The sequence below is a fragment of the Cricetulus griseus genome, chromosome 5, assembly GCF_003668045.3.
Source record: "Cricetulus griseus strain 17A/GY chromosome 5, alternate assembly CriGri-PICRH-1.0, whole genome shotgun sequence".
In the NCBI taxonomy this organism is placed as follows: Eukaryota; Metazoa; Chordata; class Mammalia; order Rodentia; family Cricetidae; genus Cricetulus; species Cricetulus griseus.
The window spans coordinates 94924499-94943369 of record NC_048598.1 but is presented as its reverse complement, the minus strand read 5'-3'; the positions used below and the strand labels follow the sequence as shown (position 1 = coordinate 94943369).

The 18871-nt window shown below is 38.9% G+C and overlaps 1 protein-coding gene across 7 annotated transcripts; it reads left to right on the top strand.

The window, feature by feature from the left end:
• The first annotated feature begins 866 nt into the window (after positions 1–866).
• LOC100757435 (zinc finger protein 54) lies at positions 867–18308 on the top strand. 7 transcript variants are annotated; one of them, XM_035445391.1, is made up of 9 exons: positions 867–1071; positions 1889–1998; positions 2502–2584; positions 8490–8620; positions 9374–9468; positions 9648–9774; positions 11874–13027; positions 15414–15540; positions 16325–18308. In XM_035445391.1, the coding sequence occupies exons 5-9, from the start codon at positions 9439–9441 to the stop codon at positions 16333–16335; spliced, it is 1449 nt and encodes a 482-aa protein (XP_035301282.1). In that variant the 5' UTR covers positions 867–1071; positions 1889–1998; positions 2502–2584; positions 8490–8620; positions 9374–9438; the 3' UTR covers positions 16336–18308. The 7 variants fall into 7 exon arrangements, with proteins under 7 accessions (XP_035301282.1, XP_035301279.1, XP_035301280.1 ...); XM_035445388.1 differs by having other exon boundaries at positions 867–1125; XM_035445389.1 differs by having other exon boundaries at positions 867–1125; positions 1838–1998.
• Positions 18309–18871: the final 563 nt, after the last annotated feature.

Genomic DNA, 18871 nt, shown 5'->3' with positions numbered 1-18871 from the left:
CATGTTCAGGGGTTTGGATCAGTCTTGTACTGGCCTCCCAGGTAGCATCTGGGGTCGATGTGCTCTCCCTTGTTCAGGCCAACTGTTCCTGTGGGTTTCTTCTACCTGGTACAGACCCATTCGCTCTTCATTCCTCCCTCTCTTCAACTAAATTCCAGATTTTGGCTCAGTGTATATCTGTGGATGTCTGTCTCTGCTTCCATCAGCCACTGGATGAGGGCTCTAGGATGGCATAAAGAGTAGTCATCAATTTTATTTTAGGGGAAGGGCTTTTAGGTTATCCTCTCCACCATTGCCTGGATTGTCAGATCGTGTCATCCTTGTAGGTCTCTGGAGATCTCCCTGGTTCCAGATCTCTTCTCGGACCTATAGTGGCTCCCTCTGATATGGTATCTCTCATTCTGCTCTTTCTCCTCTATTCTTTCCCCAACTGAATATTTCTGCTGAACCTGGAAGCAACCTAGATGCTCCTCAACTGAAGAATGGATAGAGAAAACTGTTTTGTTTTTAGTTTGTGCTATGTTGGGGATTTCCGTTGTTAGCTAGCTTTCTTTTGGAACTTAGTTTTCCCCTAAGGGGCTGGAATGCCTTACTAGGCTGGATCTCTTGTATCTGAAATCGTGAGAGCCCAGGAGGAGGGGCCAGGACAAGTTCTCCTGGATCAGGGTCTGCTTTAAGTCTTAGCAAGTATCCCTGTAGGAGGGAGCCAGACAGAGTGGGCGTGGCCGCCCTCAGTGGGGAAGAGGACTTTCACCTTTGTGACAGGAGTGATGGGGGCGGGCGGAGAGACAGTAAGGGTAGACCGACGAAATTCAAGGGTGTGACGTAAGCGGGGTGGGGTCAGGGCTGTGACGTACCGGAACTGATGGCCTAGTGGGAGGAGTAAAAGCAAATGAGCTGTAGCTGCAGGGGCTGCAGGGGCCCGGAAAACTTAAGGCAACAGGACGAACTCTCTGCAGCTAGAGTGGATCTCAGGCTCAGGCGGGGTGGCAGGGACAGGGTCCTAGCTAGGATGTGAAAGCTCACCCGGGCCACGGGAGTCACGTGAGGCGGCCTGCAAAACTCAGCCAGGTCAGAGCATCGCAGTGACGGGAGACACAGGCCCAGAGCCTGGGGAAATAGCAGGTCAGCGCAGCGGCGGGACTCGGGAGAAAAGGACCAGGGTGTGATCACTTTTCTTGCTTACTGTTCAGTCAGGAAACCAGCTCGAGACTACTGTTATTGTTTTATCTTTCTGTGTAAAGTTTTGCTGATACGAATTGAGTCATCCTAGTTTTATTATTTATCTCATTTGCCTGAATATTCTCATAAAGATAATCTTGTAGGTCATTTGAATGTATGTGTTTATGTTTGTAAATGCAGAAGAGTGGTTGCGAGGCTGTAAGAAATATTTTAATTGTTCTCCTTGCCATTGAACTCATCCATGATTTCTAACATCCTGGTCTCCCAGTCTGATATTTAAGACCATATCATTAGTACCTGGCACCTTGGCCAAGAGAGCCCTGTTAGTTTGTCAGGAAAGACTGAATCAGAATAAATACTTGAGCAAGCCCTACAGTTACAGTTCTAAACATTAACTGTTAATGTTCCCTCTGAGATATATACAGTCTGTATATACAGCTATCAAAAATACACATTCTTATACTGAGGTCTCAGTATTACACCTTAGGGTCCAGACAAACACAGGCTGCATGCTGAGTGTGAGATCATTTCCTACTGTTTTTACAGTCAGAAAATACGTTGTAGAACGGGATGATGCAAGAAAGCATCTTTTGAATAGCTATGATTACTCACCTTCATCAGAAAGATGTCTCTTTTCTTCTTGGTTCTATTGCAGTGGGAGACACATACCTAAGCTGTTGTCTTTTATTCCATTGTTGACATGCAGTGATGTAGCTATGGACTTCTCCCTGGAGGAGGTGGAATACTTAGATCCTGCCCAGAGAGCTTTGTACAAAACCCTGATGATAGAGAACTACAGCAGTCTGATTTCTGTGGGTAAGAACAGTTTGTTGGTAGGTTTGTTTTTCAGTGTTTCTTACTCCTTCTTGGGTTCCTTGGCAAATGATTCTGCTTGTGTGAGTTTTGTGTGGGTGAGTCTTAGGTCTCAAAGACCAAAGTGAAAGTCTCAGAGGAGAAAGGCATGATTTCATTGACATTTTGGTTTTTCTTCATGTTTGTTCTTTTTTTTTTTTTTTTGGAGGTGTTAGACTTCTTTTATTCTATTCCATGAATAATTCAGAAACTAATGTCCAACATTATCACCCTCTCATAAAGTTCTGTTCTTACCCTAGAATTTTGACTGAGGTGTAATTTAGAATTGGGACTCAAGATGTACAAATAAAATTGCTTTTTTTTTTTTTTTAAAAATTCAGTATTCTGAAAGGAAATAACAATTGGGAAGTGATTTCCAGAGGCCCCTATTTTATTTTCTCTTCATAGGACTTAACACTGTGTTAGAAATCTAAGTACTTAGGTAAGACTCTGTTTCTTGCTTGCAGGTCTTACACTGATGAGCCACACCTCGTCACCTGTCTGGAGCAACACAAAGAGCCTTGGAAAGTGAGGAGGAGGAAGTAACAAGGTACCAGAACAGTAGAGGCAGGGACCAGGTTCAGGCTTAGGTGAAAGTGGAAACCTGATATGAAAATGTTCTTGCCACATCCTCTTTATTAGAAAAGATTTTGAGCAATCTTTCTGAGAAGAATCTCCTCAGGATTGCCCTGTTAGAGACATTAGGTTTTCTATGTAAGAATTAATACCACAAGCCAAATATCATTTTATTTGACTATGCTTGTGAGCTGTGATGTCGCTGTTCTATTCATATTTCCCTGTCTCCATACCAGTATTACATGGTTTTCATCCACTATAATTCTAATGTGTTGTAAAGGAAAATTGATGCCTCTTTATTTGATTCCTGTTCTCAGAATTTAAAAGCTATTTGTAGTTCCTTCAGATTTTACATCTTTTAGAGTTAATTTCTCCATCTTCTTTAACAACTCCAGCAGAATTTTGATAAGAATTGCTTACTATCTTCAAGTATTTTACCTCCATCCATTGCCTTCCCCTTCATATCTCTGATTGTCTGTATTCATGCCAATACTTCATGATTTTTATCCTATAATTTTAATATATTTTTGAAATCACCCCTGAGTTTCATCTTCCTCAAAGATCTTTAAACTGTGTTGTTTTCAAAATTGTATGTCCTTTTAATATTACCTTCCTCTGCAAAAGGTAAATAAATAAATAAATTGTGAGTAGGGTTTTGGTAGAAATTGTATCGAATCTTTTAGAGGACTAATCTCCTTCTACATTTTGTTCTCTTGTATGAATAACAACATGTTTACGATGTGTCATTATTCACATGAAGTTTATTTATTCTTCTGTTTCCTATCTGCTGTTTGTGTCTGTACTACAGATTGGTTTTCTATCTGCCGTTAATGTCTGTATTCCAGATTGCTTGTTCCATGCTGGAGGCATTACAGTTTCAGAGGAGTGGTCCTTGATGGTTCAAAAGGTTGAATCCTTCTGCTGTTGTGTGGCTGATTCTCTGCAGGCCTACTAGGCATAACTCGTTCTGTGTGCTGTTCTTGGTCTACTTTCTTTATTCATATGCAGTCTGGTTTCATTACCCATCATTGACTATGGGGTATTGAAGTTTCCACTGCCCATTTTTCCCCCTAATAATATGCCAATGATTGCTTCCTCTTGCAAGTTGTTTTATAAAATATGTCCATATTTATCACAAAGTCTTACAGTGAACGGGCCATTTTGTCCCTGATTAATAATATTCTTTGTTTTGTATTTGGGTAGATTTTTCTTTGTCTGTCACCTACCATAATTATGACCATCACTCTTCCTTCTTGATGCCTAAACTCATGGTATATCTTCTTGTTTGGTTGGTTTTCATTTTGTGTTTTGTTTTTCCTCCTCACTGCCCCTCCTATCTGCATCCATCCCATTCCTGTCTCTCACTGGAAAACAAACAGGCTTCTATGGGACAATAATAAAGTGACCTAGAAAAGGCACAAGAAACAAATATAAACAGAGATCCACTTGTTTGGGTGGGTCTCAGAAATCCTATTAAAAAAATCACTTAACTGGAAACTATAATATATTCCCAAAGAATATATTATGTTCCAATATAATATGTATTCCAAAAATATAATATATTCCCAAAGAATCTATAGGGTAAAAAGAGAGAATATACAAAAAAGTAAGATAAAATTAAAAAGAAAACATATAAACAAAAGCAAATGGGAAGCCCACTTGCAATGGATGAGTGTTCCCCTTACTATACATCCTCTCTAGCCTGAGCTGTCACTTGTTTTGTTGGTCTTAGACATTCTGATGGGTATAACATGGAATGTCAGAGTAGTTTTGATTGGCATTTCCCTGATGACATTTTTGTGTTTCTCACACATTTGAGTTTCCCTCTTTGAGAATTCTCTGTTTAGGTCCGTACCCTATTTTTTAATTGGATAATTTGTTTTTTGATATCTGGTTTTCTTTAGGTCTTTATATAGTTTAGATATTAGCCTTCTATCAGATATGTAGTTAGTAAAAATAGTATCTCATTCTCTAGGCTGCCACTCTGTGCTAACAATGGTGTCCTTTCCATGCAGAAACCTTACATTTCATGAAATCCCATCTGTTAATTGTTAATCTTAGTGCCTGTGCTGTCAATGTTCTGTTCAGAGAGTCTTCCCTTATGCCAATGAGTTCCAGGCTATCCCCCACTTTCTTTTCTGTCAGGTTCAGTGTATCTGGTTTTATGTAGAGGTCTATGTTCAATTTGGAGTTCAGTTTTGTACAGTGTGGCAGATTGAGCTCTTTGTTGTGTTCTTCTACATGCAGACATCCAGTTTGATCACACTGTTTTATGAAGATGCTGTTTTTGTTCCAGTGTGTGCTTCTGCCTTTATCAAAAATTAGGTGTCCATAGCTTTGTGGATTTCTGTATAGGTCTGCAAGCTAAATCCATTGATAATATGGATGTCTTTGTGCCACTACCATGTGGTTTTTATTACTGTAGCTCTGTAGCAGAATTTGAAATCTAGGGTGCTGATATATCTACAGTACTTTCATTCTTCAGGATTGTTACAGCTCTCGTTTTTGTTGGTTTTGTTCTGTTTTGTTTTGTTTTTGGTGGTGTGTGTGTGTGTATGTGTTTCCATATGAAGGTGAAAATTGTCAGATCAAGATCTGTAGAGAATTGTGTTGGAATTTTAATGGGGATTGCATTGAATCTTTAGATTTCTTTGGGTAGGTCTTGAACTGTTTTATTCATTTTCTTCCACTGTTTGTATTTTCATAGATTTTTAAAAAGAGATTTATTCATTTACTCTTTAAGGACCTTTTGCAGTATAAAGGCTATTTTTATTTATTTATTTTATTTTCTAATTTTAATTAGAAAGAAAATTATATTACATGTCAATCCCAGGTCACTCTCCCTTTCCTCCTCCCCCCCCCCAACTAACACTATCCCATACCCTTTTTGCTCTCCAGGGAGGGTGAGGCCTTCCATGGGGGAGGTCTTCAAAGTTATTAAGCAAGGATTTTTTTTTTCCCCCGAGACAGGGTTTCTCTGTGGCTTTGGAGGCTGTCCTGGAAGTAGCTCTTATAGACCAGGCTGGTCTCAAACTCACAGAGATCTGCCTGCCTCTGCCTCCCAAGTGCTGGGACTAAAGGTGTGGGTCACCACCTCCCAAGGCTATTTTAAAGTCATGTTGTCGTGCCCCCCCCCAGCTTATGCTTCAGTTGTGTCTTGGGCCTGTTGTGGTAGGGTTACTGGGCTCTAGTGCAGACATACTTTCCTGACTATTACTCATTCTGTTTTTATGCCTACATCTAGGCATCTGTGATTGGGAAAATTGTAATGCTAGGTGCAGGTAACTTGTCTTGTCTTTGCTTGCTGGGTATTTTGTTCCTTTGGTTCCTCTCTGGTTGTTAGGAGAGTGGCTCTGTCACCTGGTAGAAAATTCTTCTGGGACACTTCTACATATAGTCACTGTGAGTTTAAGGTAAAATGCTTTTCCTGGAAACTTGGGACTGACATTTAGGAATAGGGTTGGGCTTTGCGGATGGGGTGGAAGAAGACTGGGGGAAGTGAATAGGAGGAAGGAAAACATGGTATTCCATTAGGATCTGCTTAGTCCCCTCTAAAATTGGGGCAGATAGTGAGGAGAGGCTATAAGGAAAGGTTTGCTGCTGAGCTGGGGATGAGACTGGAGGATTGGATTTGGAAGAGCAGAGGGAGAGGTGACGATCTGCTGTTAGCCTATGTACTCACTGGTTTTGTGTGCCAACTTGACACAACTAGAGTTATCAGAAAGGAAGGAGTCTCAGTTGAGGGATAAAACAAAATCTATGAAAACACAAACAATGGAAAGGTGAATTGTATTAATATCACAGTTTTCTTATTCTAAGATGTAACCACAGCACTCCGATCTCTCGAACCTCCAGAGTGATTAGTCAGTCAGTCATGATCTGGGAAGGACATGTCCCCAGTGCCCCTAGCTTGTGATTGCTAAACAGGACTTGCCACCATCATCAGAAAATAAGTTGTATTAAGGTCTGTGTATTCATTTTGGTCTAAGTCTCACTCAACAAACTGTTCCATGTTCTTCATATATATTTATTTTTAATTTAAAATTATTTTATGTGTTTAGGTGATTTTGGCTGCATGCATATCTGTGTACTATATGCAAACCTGATGGCCCTAGAGGCCAGGAAAGGGCATTAGATCCCCTGGAACTGGAATATAACTGGGTATGTTTGGTTTCTTAGTGTATTTAAGTCTATAAAGAGGGATTGGAGAGATGACTCAGAGGTTAGAGGCACTGGCTGCTTTTCCAAAGGACCTGTATTTGAATGCTAGTGCCCACGTGACAGCTCACATCATCTGTAACTCCAGTTCCAGGGAATTTGTGATGCCCTCTTCTGACCTGTGATGCCCTCCTCTGAACTCTGCGCGCACCAGTTGCAAAGGTAGTGCACATGCATCCAGAAAGCACACACATAATAACACACAGAAATAATAAATAAATAGAAATAATTTTAAAAAGAAATCATTAAAATATCTATTAACAATCAAAAGATTAAAATGTAGCTGTAACATACATGTAATGTATGTGTAATATAATGACTCCATATTTATGTAAACAGTAGGTTAGTAATAGGATTGAGGCATACTGAATATATATTTTGTGATATCAATGAACGTGGACCATATTGTTAAATAGCTGTATGAGATTAGGCAAATATCATGTATTTGTCATGTGTACAAAGCTGATCCCAGCACTCAGGAGGAAGAAGTAGGCAGTTCTGTGTGGGTCTAAGGCTAGCCTGGTCTACATCATACTTCCAGGTCAGCCAGGGCTACTTAGTGATAATTTGTCTCTAACAAAAAGGGGAACTGAGGATGGGCTGAGAGATGGCTCAGCAGTTACAAGTATTGGCTGTTCTTGCAGAGGAACAGGATCTGTTTCCTAACACCCAGATGGTTGCTCAAAACCATCTGTAACAATAGTTCCAGGTGATCGACATCTACCTCTGGCTTCTAAAGGTACCAGGCATCCATGGTGTGCAGACATACATGTAGCTCAAATACTTATATACATAAAAATAATAAAATACATTTTAAACCATTATTTTGCTGACAGGGTTTGCACTGATTTCTTAGACTGATGTTGGGAATATGGCCATGTGCACATTGTCACTTATAGTAAGTGTGCATGGAAACCCATTTTCTTATTTGCTGTCTTTGTCCTTTTTCTATTTAGTGCCTTACATTTTTTTTTAGCACAAGTTACAGTGTGTCTAAGATTTGTACAAGTTCAAAGCAGACAAAAACCCAGCACTGAGAAATGGAAGTGAGCACAGATTCCCAGCCCTGACCAAGAACTCTGGAATTACTATCTGCTAGGGAAGGGAAAATCAGTTTTCTCCAGTGGAGTGACACTGGGTGTCAACCATACTCCTGGGCAGTCCCTATGCCCAGGAGTAGTTGCCCAACATAAAACTGTGTGTGTGTGTGTGTGTGTGTGAGAGAGAGAGAGAGAGAGAGAGAGAGAGAGAGAGAGAGAGAGAGAGAGAGGGGAGAGATCTGAAAAGAGTTGAGGGAGGGAAGAATATATGAAAAAACAATTTTAAATAAAAAATTCTAAAATTCATCTTGGTGATAATTAAGCTTATTCCTGTGCCTTTTAAAAGCTTTTAAAAATTTTTTCTAATTTATTTCTCCATGTGTTCATTATAGGCATATGGGAAACTAGCAATTTTTATGTTAATTTTCTATTCTTCAGTATTACTTAAAGCACTCATCTCATCTAAGAATTCCATCATCAAAAAAGTAGTTTGATGTATTCCTTGCCTCCATTCATTGCTTTTCTCTTTGATTTCTTCATTTTTCTCAAGCTATCTCTTAATACTCTATATCAAACAAGACTGAAGAGAGTTTGTATATTTCTCTTGTTAAAATTTTATAGGTAAAGCCTGGAGAGATGGCTCAGCAGTTAGCATTTGTTGCTTTCAGAGGACCAGGGTTCAGTTCCAGTACCCACACGGCCCCCCACAAGCAGGGGATCCAGCACCCTCTTCTGAACGCCAGAGGCACCAGGTATACACATGGTGCACATACATCCATGCTGGTAAAACAGTCATAAAATAAATAAATCTTTGCAATTACAATTTTAGAAGCAATGATGCAGATCTTTTTCTTTGCCCTGCACTGTTGTCTTAGGTTTGCCGTATAAATCCTTTATTGTGTGAGCTCTGTTCCGTGTATTCCTAATTCCTTTACAAGTTTTACCATAATCACTTGCTGAGCTTTGTGAGATGGCATTTCTGTTTCTATTGGGAATTTTATTCCATAGGATTTTTCTTTGCTCTGATTTCATTGCTCTTCTTGTTGGTTGGATTATTGATAGCACATTTCTGTCTTCCTTCTTGGAATCAGTTAATCTGCTACTATGTTGGAAAGTGGTTGGTTACTTCCTGTCTCTCCTGCATTTGTATATTACTCAAATGAAAAGTATCATTTCCTGTCTTCTCATGGATATTTTCTCTCTAATGATTTGGTTTATGGTTTGCCTCTGTTTATTATGTGCAATGCTGCTTGGCTGAAATGAATTGTGTTCATTTGTAATTATCTTGAAATGTACTCCAACAATTTTTTTCTGGCTGCAACAATGTGGTTGACAGTTTTTTCTTTCTGGCTTTTAAATATATATCCCATGTTCCCCTGGCTTTAGTATTGTTAACACAACATCTGTTATTATTCTGGGGGTTTGATCCTTTTATGTTGTCATTGTTCCTTAAGAGATCTCAGTATTGATATTAGCTTTTTATGTTTAACATTTTGATATGGAAGGAGCAGAAGAGGTCCTGTCGTTGTTCCTCACACAAAAAGCTGAGAGAAGAGAGCAACAGGGAGAAATGGATGGTCCTGTGGTAAACACATCTCAGGTTAGTAGCCATGTCTATTTTTCTGTTAAAAATGCTGTGTACTGAAACCTTGCAAGCCTTTAATGATCTGATTCTGATAATGTTATATAAAGTGCTTAATTTCCATAACTTTGTTTCCTTGTATATAGGAAAGCTGTCTATGTAGTTGTACATGATAAAGCTATGGTTTGTTATTTCAGGGTCTCTTGACATTCAGGGATGTGGCTGTGGACTTCTCCCAGGAGGAGTGGGAATGTCTGGACTCTGTTCAGAGGGCTTTGTACATTGATGTGATGTTGGAGAATTACAGCAATCTGGTCTCTGTGGGTGAGAACATTTTTCTTGCAGAATTTCTAGCTCAATCTTGTCACATTCTTGCATAGCTCTGGGGACTTGACCTGAGTAGGGACAATGAAAGAATGAAGAAAAAACAAACACCTGAGCACACAGAAAATTGTGGATCAGGTGGGCTTAGCTCTTAGATGGAGAAACCATAGCACCCTAGAAGTTTAGTTTATTTATTATATAGAGTTGAACAAGGAGGTGTGGGGATTATATATGGATGAACAAGGAGGCAGGTTTATGGTGTACAGCTGAATCAAGGGACAGGGTTAGCTCAAATTAATAAGGAGCCATGACTGTAGTGGAACAGTCATAAACATCCAGGAGAAGAAAGCTAAGGGGGACATTTTCTGCACATGCTGCCAATGTGGCGCTGTTTCCATCTAGACCCCAGAGGAAGGCTTTTCTATCTTTCTGAGCCTCACCCTGAGGAGGAAGACTTTGTCATTTTCTCATGGGTCTGAGACTGTGGTCTTTAACTATAGGTCTGTAACAATAGACTTTTACTTAGATTTCACACACTCAGGGCCTCCTCAGCTCCTAACATTCATCTTTTGTGTAGATCAGCTTTTCAGATGTGTAATCTCTGTGTGAAGCTGGCTCACAAACTAAAGGAAATTATCAAAATTTAGGTAGTAGAAATGAAGTTTTTCATGATATTATGTATTTGTTGTGTCTTCCCTTTTGGAGGTATTATGCATCCTTCATTTTTGTTCTATGATACATTCAGAAACTCAGTAACATATGGTATGTCCATGCATATCTTAAAGTTCCATTTTCATCATTCATTTAAAATACACACGCTGAAAACGCTTCCCTAAATATCTTTAAGATACTGACAGGAAATCACAATTGGCAATTTCTTTCTAGATTCCTTTATTTTGTGCTCTGCTCTTTTGCTGAGCCCAATATTGTGTTAGCTTAGGTGTACATATAACTTTATCAAGAATCTAGCAAGGGTTCTGTGGCAAGCAAAGTATCCTAAAATGTGAAGAGAAAGGGGAAAATCGCTAGATAGCCATAAAACCAGGTGGGGTTGAATGAATGAGCAGGTCCAAAATGAGGGGTTCAAGTGAAACAGGAAGTAACATCTGAAAAGGGTTTTACCAAGTTCAGTTCACTCATGGTAATTCTTGACAAGTTGACTGTGTATGTTGTCCTCAAGATACATAAACAAAACAAAACAAAACAAAAACCTCTGTGTCTTATAATGTCTGAGTTCTGTTGACTTAATACTAGTATGCAAATGCTGTCATCTTGAAATGATTGTGTGTTTTATAATCTGTCATAAGTCCAGTAAGTAGCTTTGTTCTCTCATTGCCATTCTTGTAAATACGACATCGTGTTGCATCCTTCATTTGTTTTCTCAGTGGAATTGCCCTTCCGGAAAAGTCATCTCAGGAACCAGTGAATGCCAGCGCAGTGGCCTGGGGACTTTCCATTTTAGGAAATAGGGGAAACACCGCAGTATGTGGAGCTGGGTCAGCATAGAGTTATAAATAAGCAATTGCTCACAATGACGTCTCTTTCTCTAATGATCTATAACATGCGACATCTAGCAGAAATATTTGTTTTGCACTTACTACTTTTCAGGACTCTGACATGACATTGAGAAAAATTCCTTAAGAAGGTGTTAAGTAGCAATTTAACTTTCAAAGAAATTAGGTATCCTAAAGAGTAATCTTTGCTAATTTACTTAGTGAGGCAAATATTATGAATGTTGTATTGGATTAAACTATTTCTTTAGTCATTTCTGAAAAATTTAAATAAGAAATGTATTCTAAATGTAGTCAGAGTTCCATCCCAAATTTAATTATTGATTCCTCAATTACATGTACCAAGTTACACATTTTAGATAAGAATGAAGTGGCTACTATAAAACATTGACTCTTGAAGATTATAACTCCATAAATTTTTGTGAGAATCTATAACAATTACAGTGGGCAAAAGAATGTCTACTACTGAGAGCTTTATTCATAGTTACTGGTTTCCTTAAAAGAGAAAAGTTAATGAAGCAATCATACATTGGATGTGTTTAGTCTTAAATCAAACCCTATTATTAATCTTAATGTCTCACTTTTCAGAGAACTATTGCATGTGTGCTATTGTCCATCAACATGTGGAGAGTGAAGAGAAGTATTCTAAATGCAATGAGCTTGGCAAAATGCTTCATGAATCCACAAGATGCACAGTTTATAAAACAAGTAACACTACAGAAAGCCCGAATAACTTTAGCTGTGACTATAGTCACAAGGATGCCTCGATTCAGTCATCAAACCTAAATAGATATAAAAGCATACACGCTACAGAAGAACCTCAAAAATATAAAAACTCATCATTTGCCTCTACCTACAAACTTATGCAACAAGCAATCTGTATTGGAGAGAAACCACACAAATTTAGGAAGTGTGAAGAATGCTTTGGTTCCTGCTCAAGTCTCACTGAATATCCAAAAATTCATATTGAAAAAAAACTGTATAGATGTGATGTTTGTGACAAATCTTTTACCCATTGTTCAAATCTTAGAACACATAGAAAAATTCATACCGGAGAGAAACCTTATAGATGCAAAGAATGTGGTAAGTCTTTTCTTCAGTTGTCAGCTCTTAAAAGCCATTGCATTGTCCATACTGGAGAGAAGCCTTACAAATGTCAGGAATGTGACAAATCCTTTGCCCACTGTTCCACTTTCAGGAGACATAAGAAAATCCACACTGCTGAGGAACTTTATAGTTGTCAAGAATGTGGCAAGGTGTTCTATCAGTTGCTATACCTTAAAAGCCATTACAGAACCCATATTGGTGAGAAGCCTTACAAATGCAACGAGTGTGATAGATCATTTATTCACTGTTCATCTTTTAGAAAGCACCAGAAAATACATTCTGTAGAGAAACTGTACATGTGCAAAGAATGCGGTAAGTCTTTCCTTGAATTGTCACATCTTAAAAGGCATTACAGAACCCATACTGGAGAGAAGCCTTATAAATGTGAAGTATGTGACAAATCCTTTACCACGAACTCAATTCTGAAAACACATCAGAAAATTCATTCTGGAGAGAAACCTTACAAATGCAAAGACTGTGACAAATCCTTTACCCAGCATTCGAATCTTAGAAGGCATCAGAGAATTCATACTGGAGAGAAGCCTTACAAATGTCAGGAATGTGACAAATATTTTACCCGGTTCTCAACTCTTAGAAGACATCAGAAGATTCACACTGGGGATAAAAACACTATTGTAAGTAAGGCGGCATATTCTTTATCCTGATCTTTATCCTTGCGAGCCACAACAGGATCTATAATAGAGAGAAACAAGGACATCAGAAACTTTTGAAAACCTTTAATGAAGGTTGAGATCTTAGAAAATATCACAAGAACTTATACTAGAAAAAATTCTTGTGGGTATAACCATATGGGAAAATTTTTAAGAAATACACTTTTGTAGTACAATATCAAAAGTAGATACAATGAGGACAAAATGTAGGAGCCTAAAGAATGGGACCAAGCTTTTAGTTTGTGCACCAGTCTTGTATATCAGAAATCCCATACCGAAAAGAAACAGTATAAAATGTATACCTGTGTGCCATCCTTGTGTCTTGCTGTTCATTGGAAATTCCACGTTACAGAATCCTCATAAACGCATTCAATTTGTCAATTTTTTTCTAATGCCAAAATTGTAGCACACACACACACACACACACACACACACACACACACACACAGAGAGAGAGAGAGAGAGAGAGAGAGAGAGAGAGAGAGAATCTCATCCTGAAAGAAACCCAAGAAAATGCCTTAATCAAAATTTGTTTGTTCATTATGGAGCAAAACTGCAAATATCAAGAATGTAAGAAACCTTGACAGAGACATAGGAGTATAACAACACATGCATGCTCGTGAATAATAGCTCTGAAGGCCTCAAGGATGTACAGGAAAATAAGTTTCAAGTACTCACCATTGAGGAGGTATTTAGTCTTGTTTCAAAGTGTAATAGAAGAGTGATATTAGAAAGACGAAGGCATAAAGTCATAGACATTATAAAGACCAGTGTGTTAGAAAGAAAAAAACAAATGAATACGTGGATTTATCATGGATTTCAGTGGAAATGGATTCTTATATTTGAGCAAATATGAAAACTCAGAATATTTTTTTTTATATTTTTTTTCAGAAATATTTTTTTTCCAGTATTGGAGTTTGTCGAAATGTGAACACAGTAGATATTTCACAGTTTGTTGAAATGTGAACACATGCTGTCTTGTTTGCAGATGATTATGTTATCATTTTTGTCAACTGCTGCTGCATCAAGCCTGACCTTACGGCAGAGACAGAGGGAAGTTAAGTAGTTAGTGACTGCCCCCTAACTACTCAGAGACACCAATGAGCTGGAGAGTATTGATGCCAATTTCAGATCCAATAGTAAATAACTACACAGCCTTCCACGCCTGCCTCCAGCTTGTATGTTTTTGCTTCCTGCCCCCCCCCCACCCTCTGCTATGGTCTCTGAGCCTTGGTGGGTGAATTAGTCAGGATTCTCTAGAGCAGTGGTTTTCAACCTTCCTAATGTGTGACCCTTTAATTCTTCATGTGGTTATCTCCAATCATAAAATTAATTTTGTGGCTACCGCATAACTAATTTTCCTACTGTTATGAATCATAATGTAAAATCTGTTTTTCCGTGGTTTCAAAGGGGTCCCAACCCACATGTTGAGAACCACTGCTCTAGAGGAACAAAGCTGATAGGATGAATCAGTATATATTAAAAAAAAGGATTTATTAGAGTGGATTACAGGCTGTGTGGCTAATTCCAAAATGTCTGTCTCCTGATGGAAAATCCAAGATCCTATAGTTGTTTAATCCATGGGACTAGATGTCTCAGTTGGTCTTCAATATACATTGGAATCCTGAAAAAGTAGTTTTTTCTTTTTTTAATTGGAAATAGATTTTTTTCATACAGTATGTTCTAACCACAGCCCCCCTCCCTCCATGCAGCCACTCTAAGATCCTCACCACTTTTCACCCACTTAAATCAGCATGCTTTTCTTTCCTCTTTCATTAGAATATAGGCATCTAAAATAATGACTATAATAACAATGTAGTCATTATTTTAGAATAGGACAAGTAGTATGTTCTAGTACCAGGGACACAGTGCCTCAGTAGCAGGATAGGTGAACCTGTTAGTGAGAGTGGGAGCAAACATCAAAAAGAAAAAGCTTCCTTATTCCATGTCCATTTACAGAGCCTGCCACCAGAAATTGTGACCCAGATTTAAGGTGGGTCTTTCCATTTCAAATTATCCAATCTGGAAAAGTCCCTCAACGGTGTGTTTGGTTGTTTGGGATTTGATTGACTCTAGATATAGTCAGTTGACAACCAAGATTATCCATCACAGAGGCCGTTACCCAAAAGTTTGGCTATGATCTTCTAACTCATGTGTTCCTTTTATTTACCCATCTGTTTCTGGAGTAAGGCTGATGGTGAATACAGGTATTTTGTTTCTTTGAAAAGTCAAGTGAGGAAAAGAAACAGCGATATCCCATTCAGTCCTCAAACCAAAGCACTGTGATGTCTTCAGCTATCCACTTCTTGAATGCAACCAGTATCAATGACAGTCGCCTCTATTCTTTTAGGGGCTCCTAGAGCCTTCCTGTCCAACATCTTCTTGGGAATTAATCTGCTCACAGCAGTGGGTTTTTACACAAATATATGGCAGTCTGGGAACACTTGCTTTTATTAGATGCAATTGTATGTCTCTCGGTGAGTCTCTAAATTTGAAACACACTTAAAGGTTAGTATTATGTTTTCTGTCTATAACAAAACTTTTTAGAGATGTGTGCCAGGACAACAATGGTAAGTCTGGACCCACTGTCCCATAACAAATGGTATGGTTATAAAAATGGCCATGGTGAAGCAATATACAAGTCTGTTTTCTGAGTGTTAGGTGATCACAGATGATTACGGTGCATAAGATTCTAAGCCAAATTGTTATATAAAACTTTTATTTTTTTCTGGCTGCCTCACATCTCAAGCTGCATACTTTACAAGCTCATTGAATTTTTTATATTATTATTATTTTTAATTTTTTTAACCCCAATGAATTCAATGGGTCCATCTCTAGTGCACAGGGAAATAACCACCTCATTTTTTGGCTATGCCTATATCTGTCTCCTTGCCTCTGCCTACTCCTGTCTCTTCAGCTGAATGAACTATCTGTGCACACAGGACAGAAATGTATATGAGGAGCCAGCTGACTACCATTTGTTAAGCTTAATCAATTTAGCATGCCTTGTTTTATACAGGAGTGTATGAAGTGATGCTTGTTGGATTACTAATCCTGGGCCCTAGATGTAATCAAAGCACAACTGCTGTCAGCATCAACCAAAGTCCAAATATTTTTAACATTAACATAACATTGCCTTTTCAGTCACTGGGCATGGTTCTCACCTGCAGGTACTCCTTGCCACTCTGTTAGGGAAGGAGCTATCGAAGTTCCCCACTGTGGTGCTGGATTGTTCTGACTGGATTACATGTTTCTATGCAGGGTGGGAGTGATAGCTTGGCATTAAGAAGATTTGTGGCTGTTCTGGAAGATTGAGACTCAAGTGTCAACCCCAAATGGTGCATAATAATCAGACCATTTATCACTCCAGATCCAGGAAATCTGACACTACTCTTGATGCTTCTCCTGGCACTGCCAAATGTGGCGCACTTGCCTGCAGGCAGAACACTCATAGAAGAAAAGAAATCTGTTGTTTAAGGTTTCTATGCAGATGACGGGAGAGCCGTTTGATGAAACGAGAAGATTGATGTTCTTCCTCCTTACAAGTCTTCGTTTGAGAAACACTTTAATGAGACTTGCTTTGCTGAGCACCGCAAGCAATTGTAGCCTCATCAGATGCTACACCTGTTTCAAAATAAGAGCCACCACCTCCAACTAGCACCCTTAACTTCCAATAGACACCTGGCTAAGGGTGACAGCCTTATGGGTCCCTACAACCATGTAAAATATTGATGGGCCCTGTATTGTGAAGCCTTGTGCAGATGATCACATCAACAGAATAACAGCTATCTTGTGGCCAGAGGCTTTTTTTCAGTGTACTCCTCCCCAACTCCTAGCTCTTGCTTCTCTAGTTTTTCAACTCTTTCACAGTGGCTGCTGAACTTTGGAAGGGGCAGTTCAGTGGTTCCACCTGGCACAGAGTCTTCCAGCATCATTTATTCCAGTTTGGAGTTTCTGCATTACCCGGTATCTACTGAACTAAGAAGCAAAATATTTAACTTTAAAGATGAAAATTTAAGAGGGTGGTTGACATGTGATTTTGAGCACAATAGCTATACTGTGTCCCCCTAGTCCCTATGAACTTTCATGCACCATATTCTTGACCAGGTTTTCAGAACCAGGCATGTGTTTTCTCTTTGAAGGGATCTTTAAGTTCAGTCAATAAAGTGGTTAACTACTGTATTAGTTAAATGGTAGGGAGGTATGGCAGCTGGGATAGGAGAAATGACACCTTCAATAGCGAGCAAATAGACAGAAGTGTGAGTGACTAAAGGACTCCCCACCTCTTAAAGCTTTCCCCCAGTGATGTACTTTCTCCAGTAAAGCCACACTCCCTTAGCCTCCCAAAACAGTGCTACCAACTGGGGACTAAGTGTCCAAATATGAGTCTATGCCAATCTCATTCAAATCAGTGAAATTATCCTCCCAGCAGTTATGCTAACATTACACCACACAGGTCACATGTCAAGTCATTACAGTACCCGGATGGATTAAAAAATGGGAGAAACTAAGACGGCCGTTGGTGGCGCACGCCTTTATTCCCAGCACTCGGGAGGCAGAGACAGGCAGATCTCTGTGAGTTCGGGGCCAGCCTGGTCTCCAGAGTGAGTGCCAGGATAGGCTCCAAAGCTACACAGAGAAAGCCTGTCTCAACCCCACCCCCCAAAATGGGAGAAACTATTGATCACTCTTCACTAGCAGTCAGTACAACACCTTTAATCACAGGCTCTCCCACCCGCCTTTTTTCAATTTATCACCAGTAGGGTTCAATTAGTGCTGGCCATATGATTATGTCTGTTGGGGCACTGTGTTCATTAGCTGTTTTGTTTTTTGGTTTTGTTTTTGAACTTGAGGTAAGTACTCTACTATTGTGGTGTGCATATAAATCACACAAGAGACATATTAAAATTGGAGGAAAAATAGATTAATGACCACAAAGCATAATTTAAGGTGATAGCATTATGTTCAGTCTTTAAAATGATCCTTGTTTCTATTTGAAAACTAAAGTATCTTGGGTGATAAACTCTTTGGAAAAGCATAGAATTTAGACTTATCTTAAAATTAACATGTATGAAAGGAAAATAGAAAAGCATTCTATAGTTTGAGTTATGAATGTACAGGATATGGAAAACTTAGTCCCCATTACATTGTTATGATATGACAATACAAATGAAATAGCAATTGAAAATGAATGTTGTAGGTGACAATGCCAAGTTTTACTATTAAAACATTGCTCTGCCTAGGTTATAATGTATGGAACTCAGAAATATTTGATATTTCTATTACCCAAACCTCATCAGTATACATATTTACATTTTAAAGAAAGACATGCAAATGAAAGTACAAGAAGCTTACAGAACACCAAATTGAGTGGACCATAAAAAAGTCACCAAAACCCCAAACATAGAGAATAAAGAAAGAATACTAAGGGCAGCAAAGGAAAAAGGTTGAGTAACATATCAAGGCAAACCTATCAGAATCACACCTGACTTTTCCATGGAAACTCTGAAAGCCAGAGGTCCTGGATAGATATTCTACCTACACTAAAGAGACCATGGATGCCAGCCCAGACTACTATACCCAGCAAAGCTTTCAATCATTATAGATGGAGAAAACAAGATATTCCATGACAAAACCAGATTTAAACAATACATACCCACCAATCCAGCCCAAAGAAAGTTCTGGAAGAAAAACTCTAACCCAAGGAAGTTAACTACAACCAGAAAAATATAGGCAATCGATAATCCTTCTTTACCAACAGCCAAAAGAAAAAATGGGGTGGAAATCCACACACAATTCCTCCACCAC

What these genes read in the sequence shown, in the direction of transcription:
- LOC100757435 (XM_035445391.1), top strand. Translation starts at nt 9,439, where the DNA reads ATGGATGGTCCTGTGGTAAACACATCTCAG. An exon ending in CTGTGGTAAACACATCTCAG is followed by an intron (nt 9,469 to 9,647) that starts GTTAGTAGCCAT and finishes TTGTTATTTCAG; the next exon opens with GGTCTCTTGACATTCAGGGA. An exon ending in CAGCAATCTGGTCTCTGTGG is followed by an intron (nt 9,775 to 11,873) that starts GTGAGAACATTT and finishes CTCACTTTTCAG; the next exon opens with AGAACTATTGCATGTGTGCT.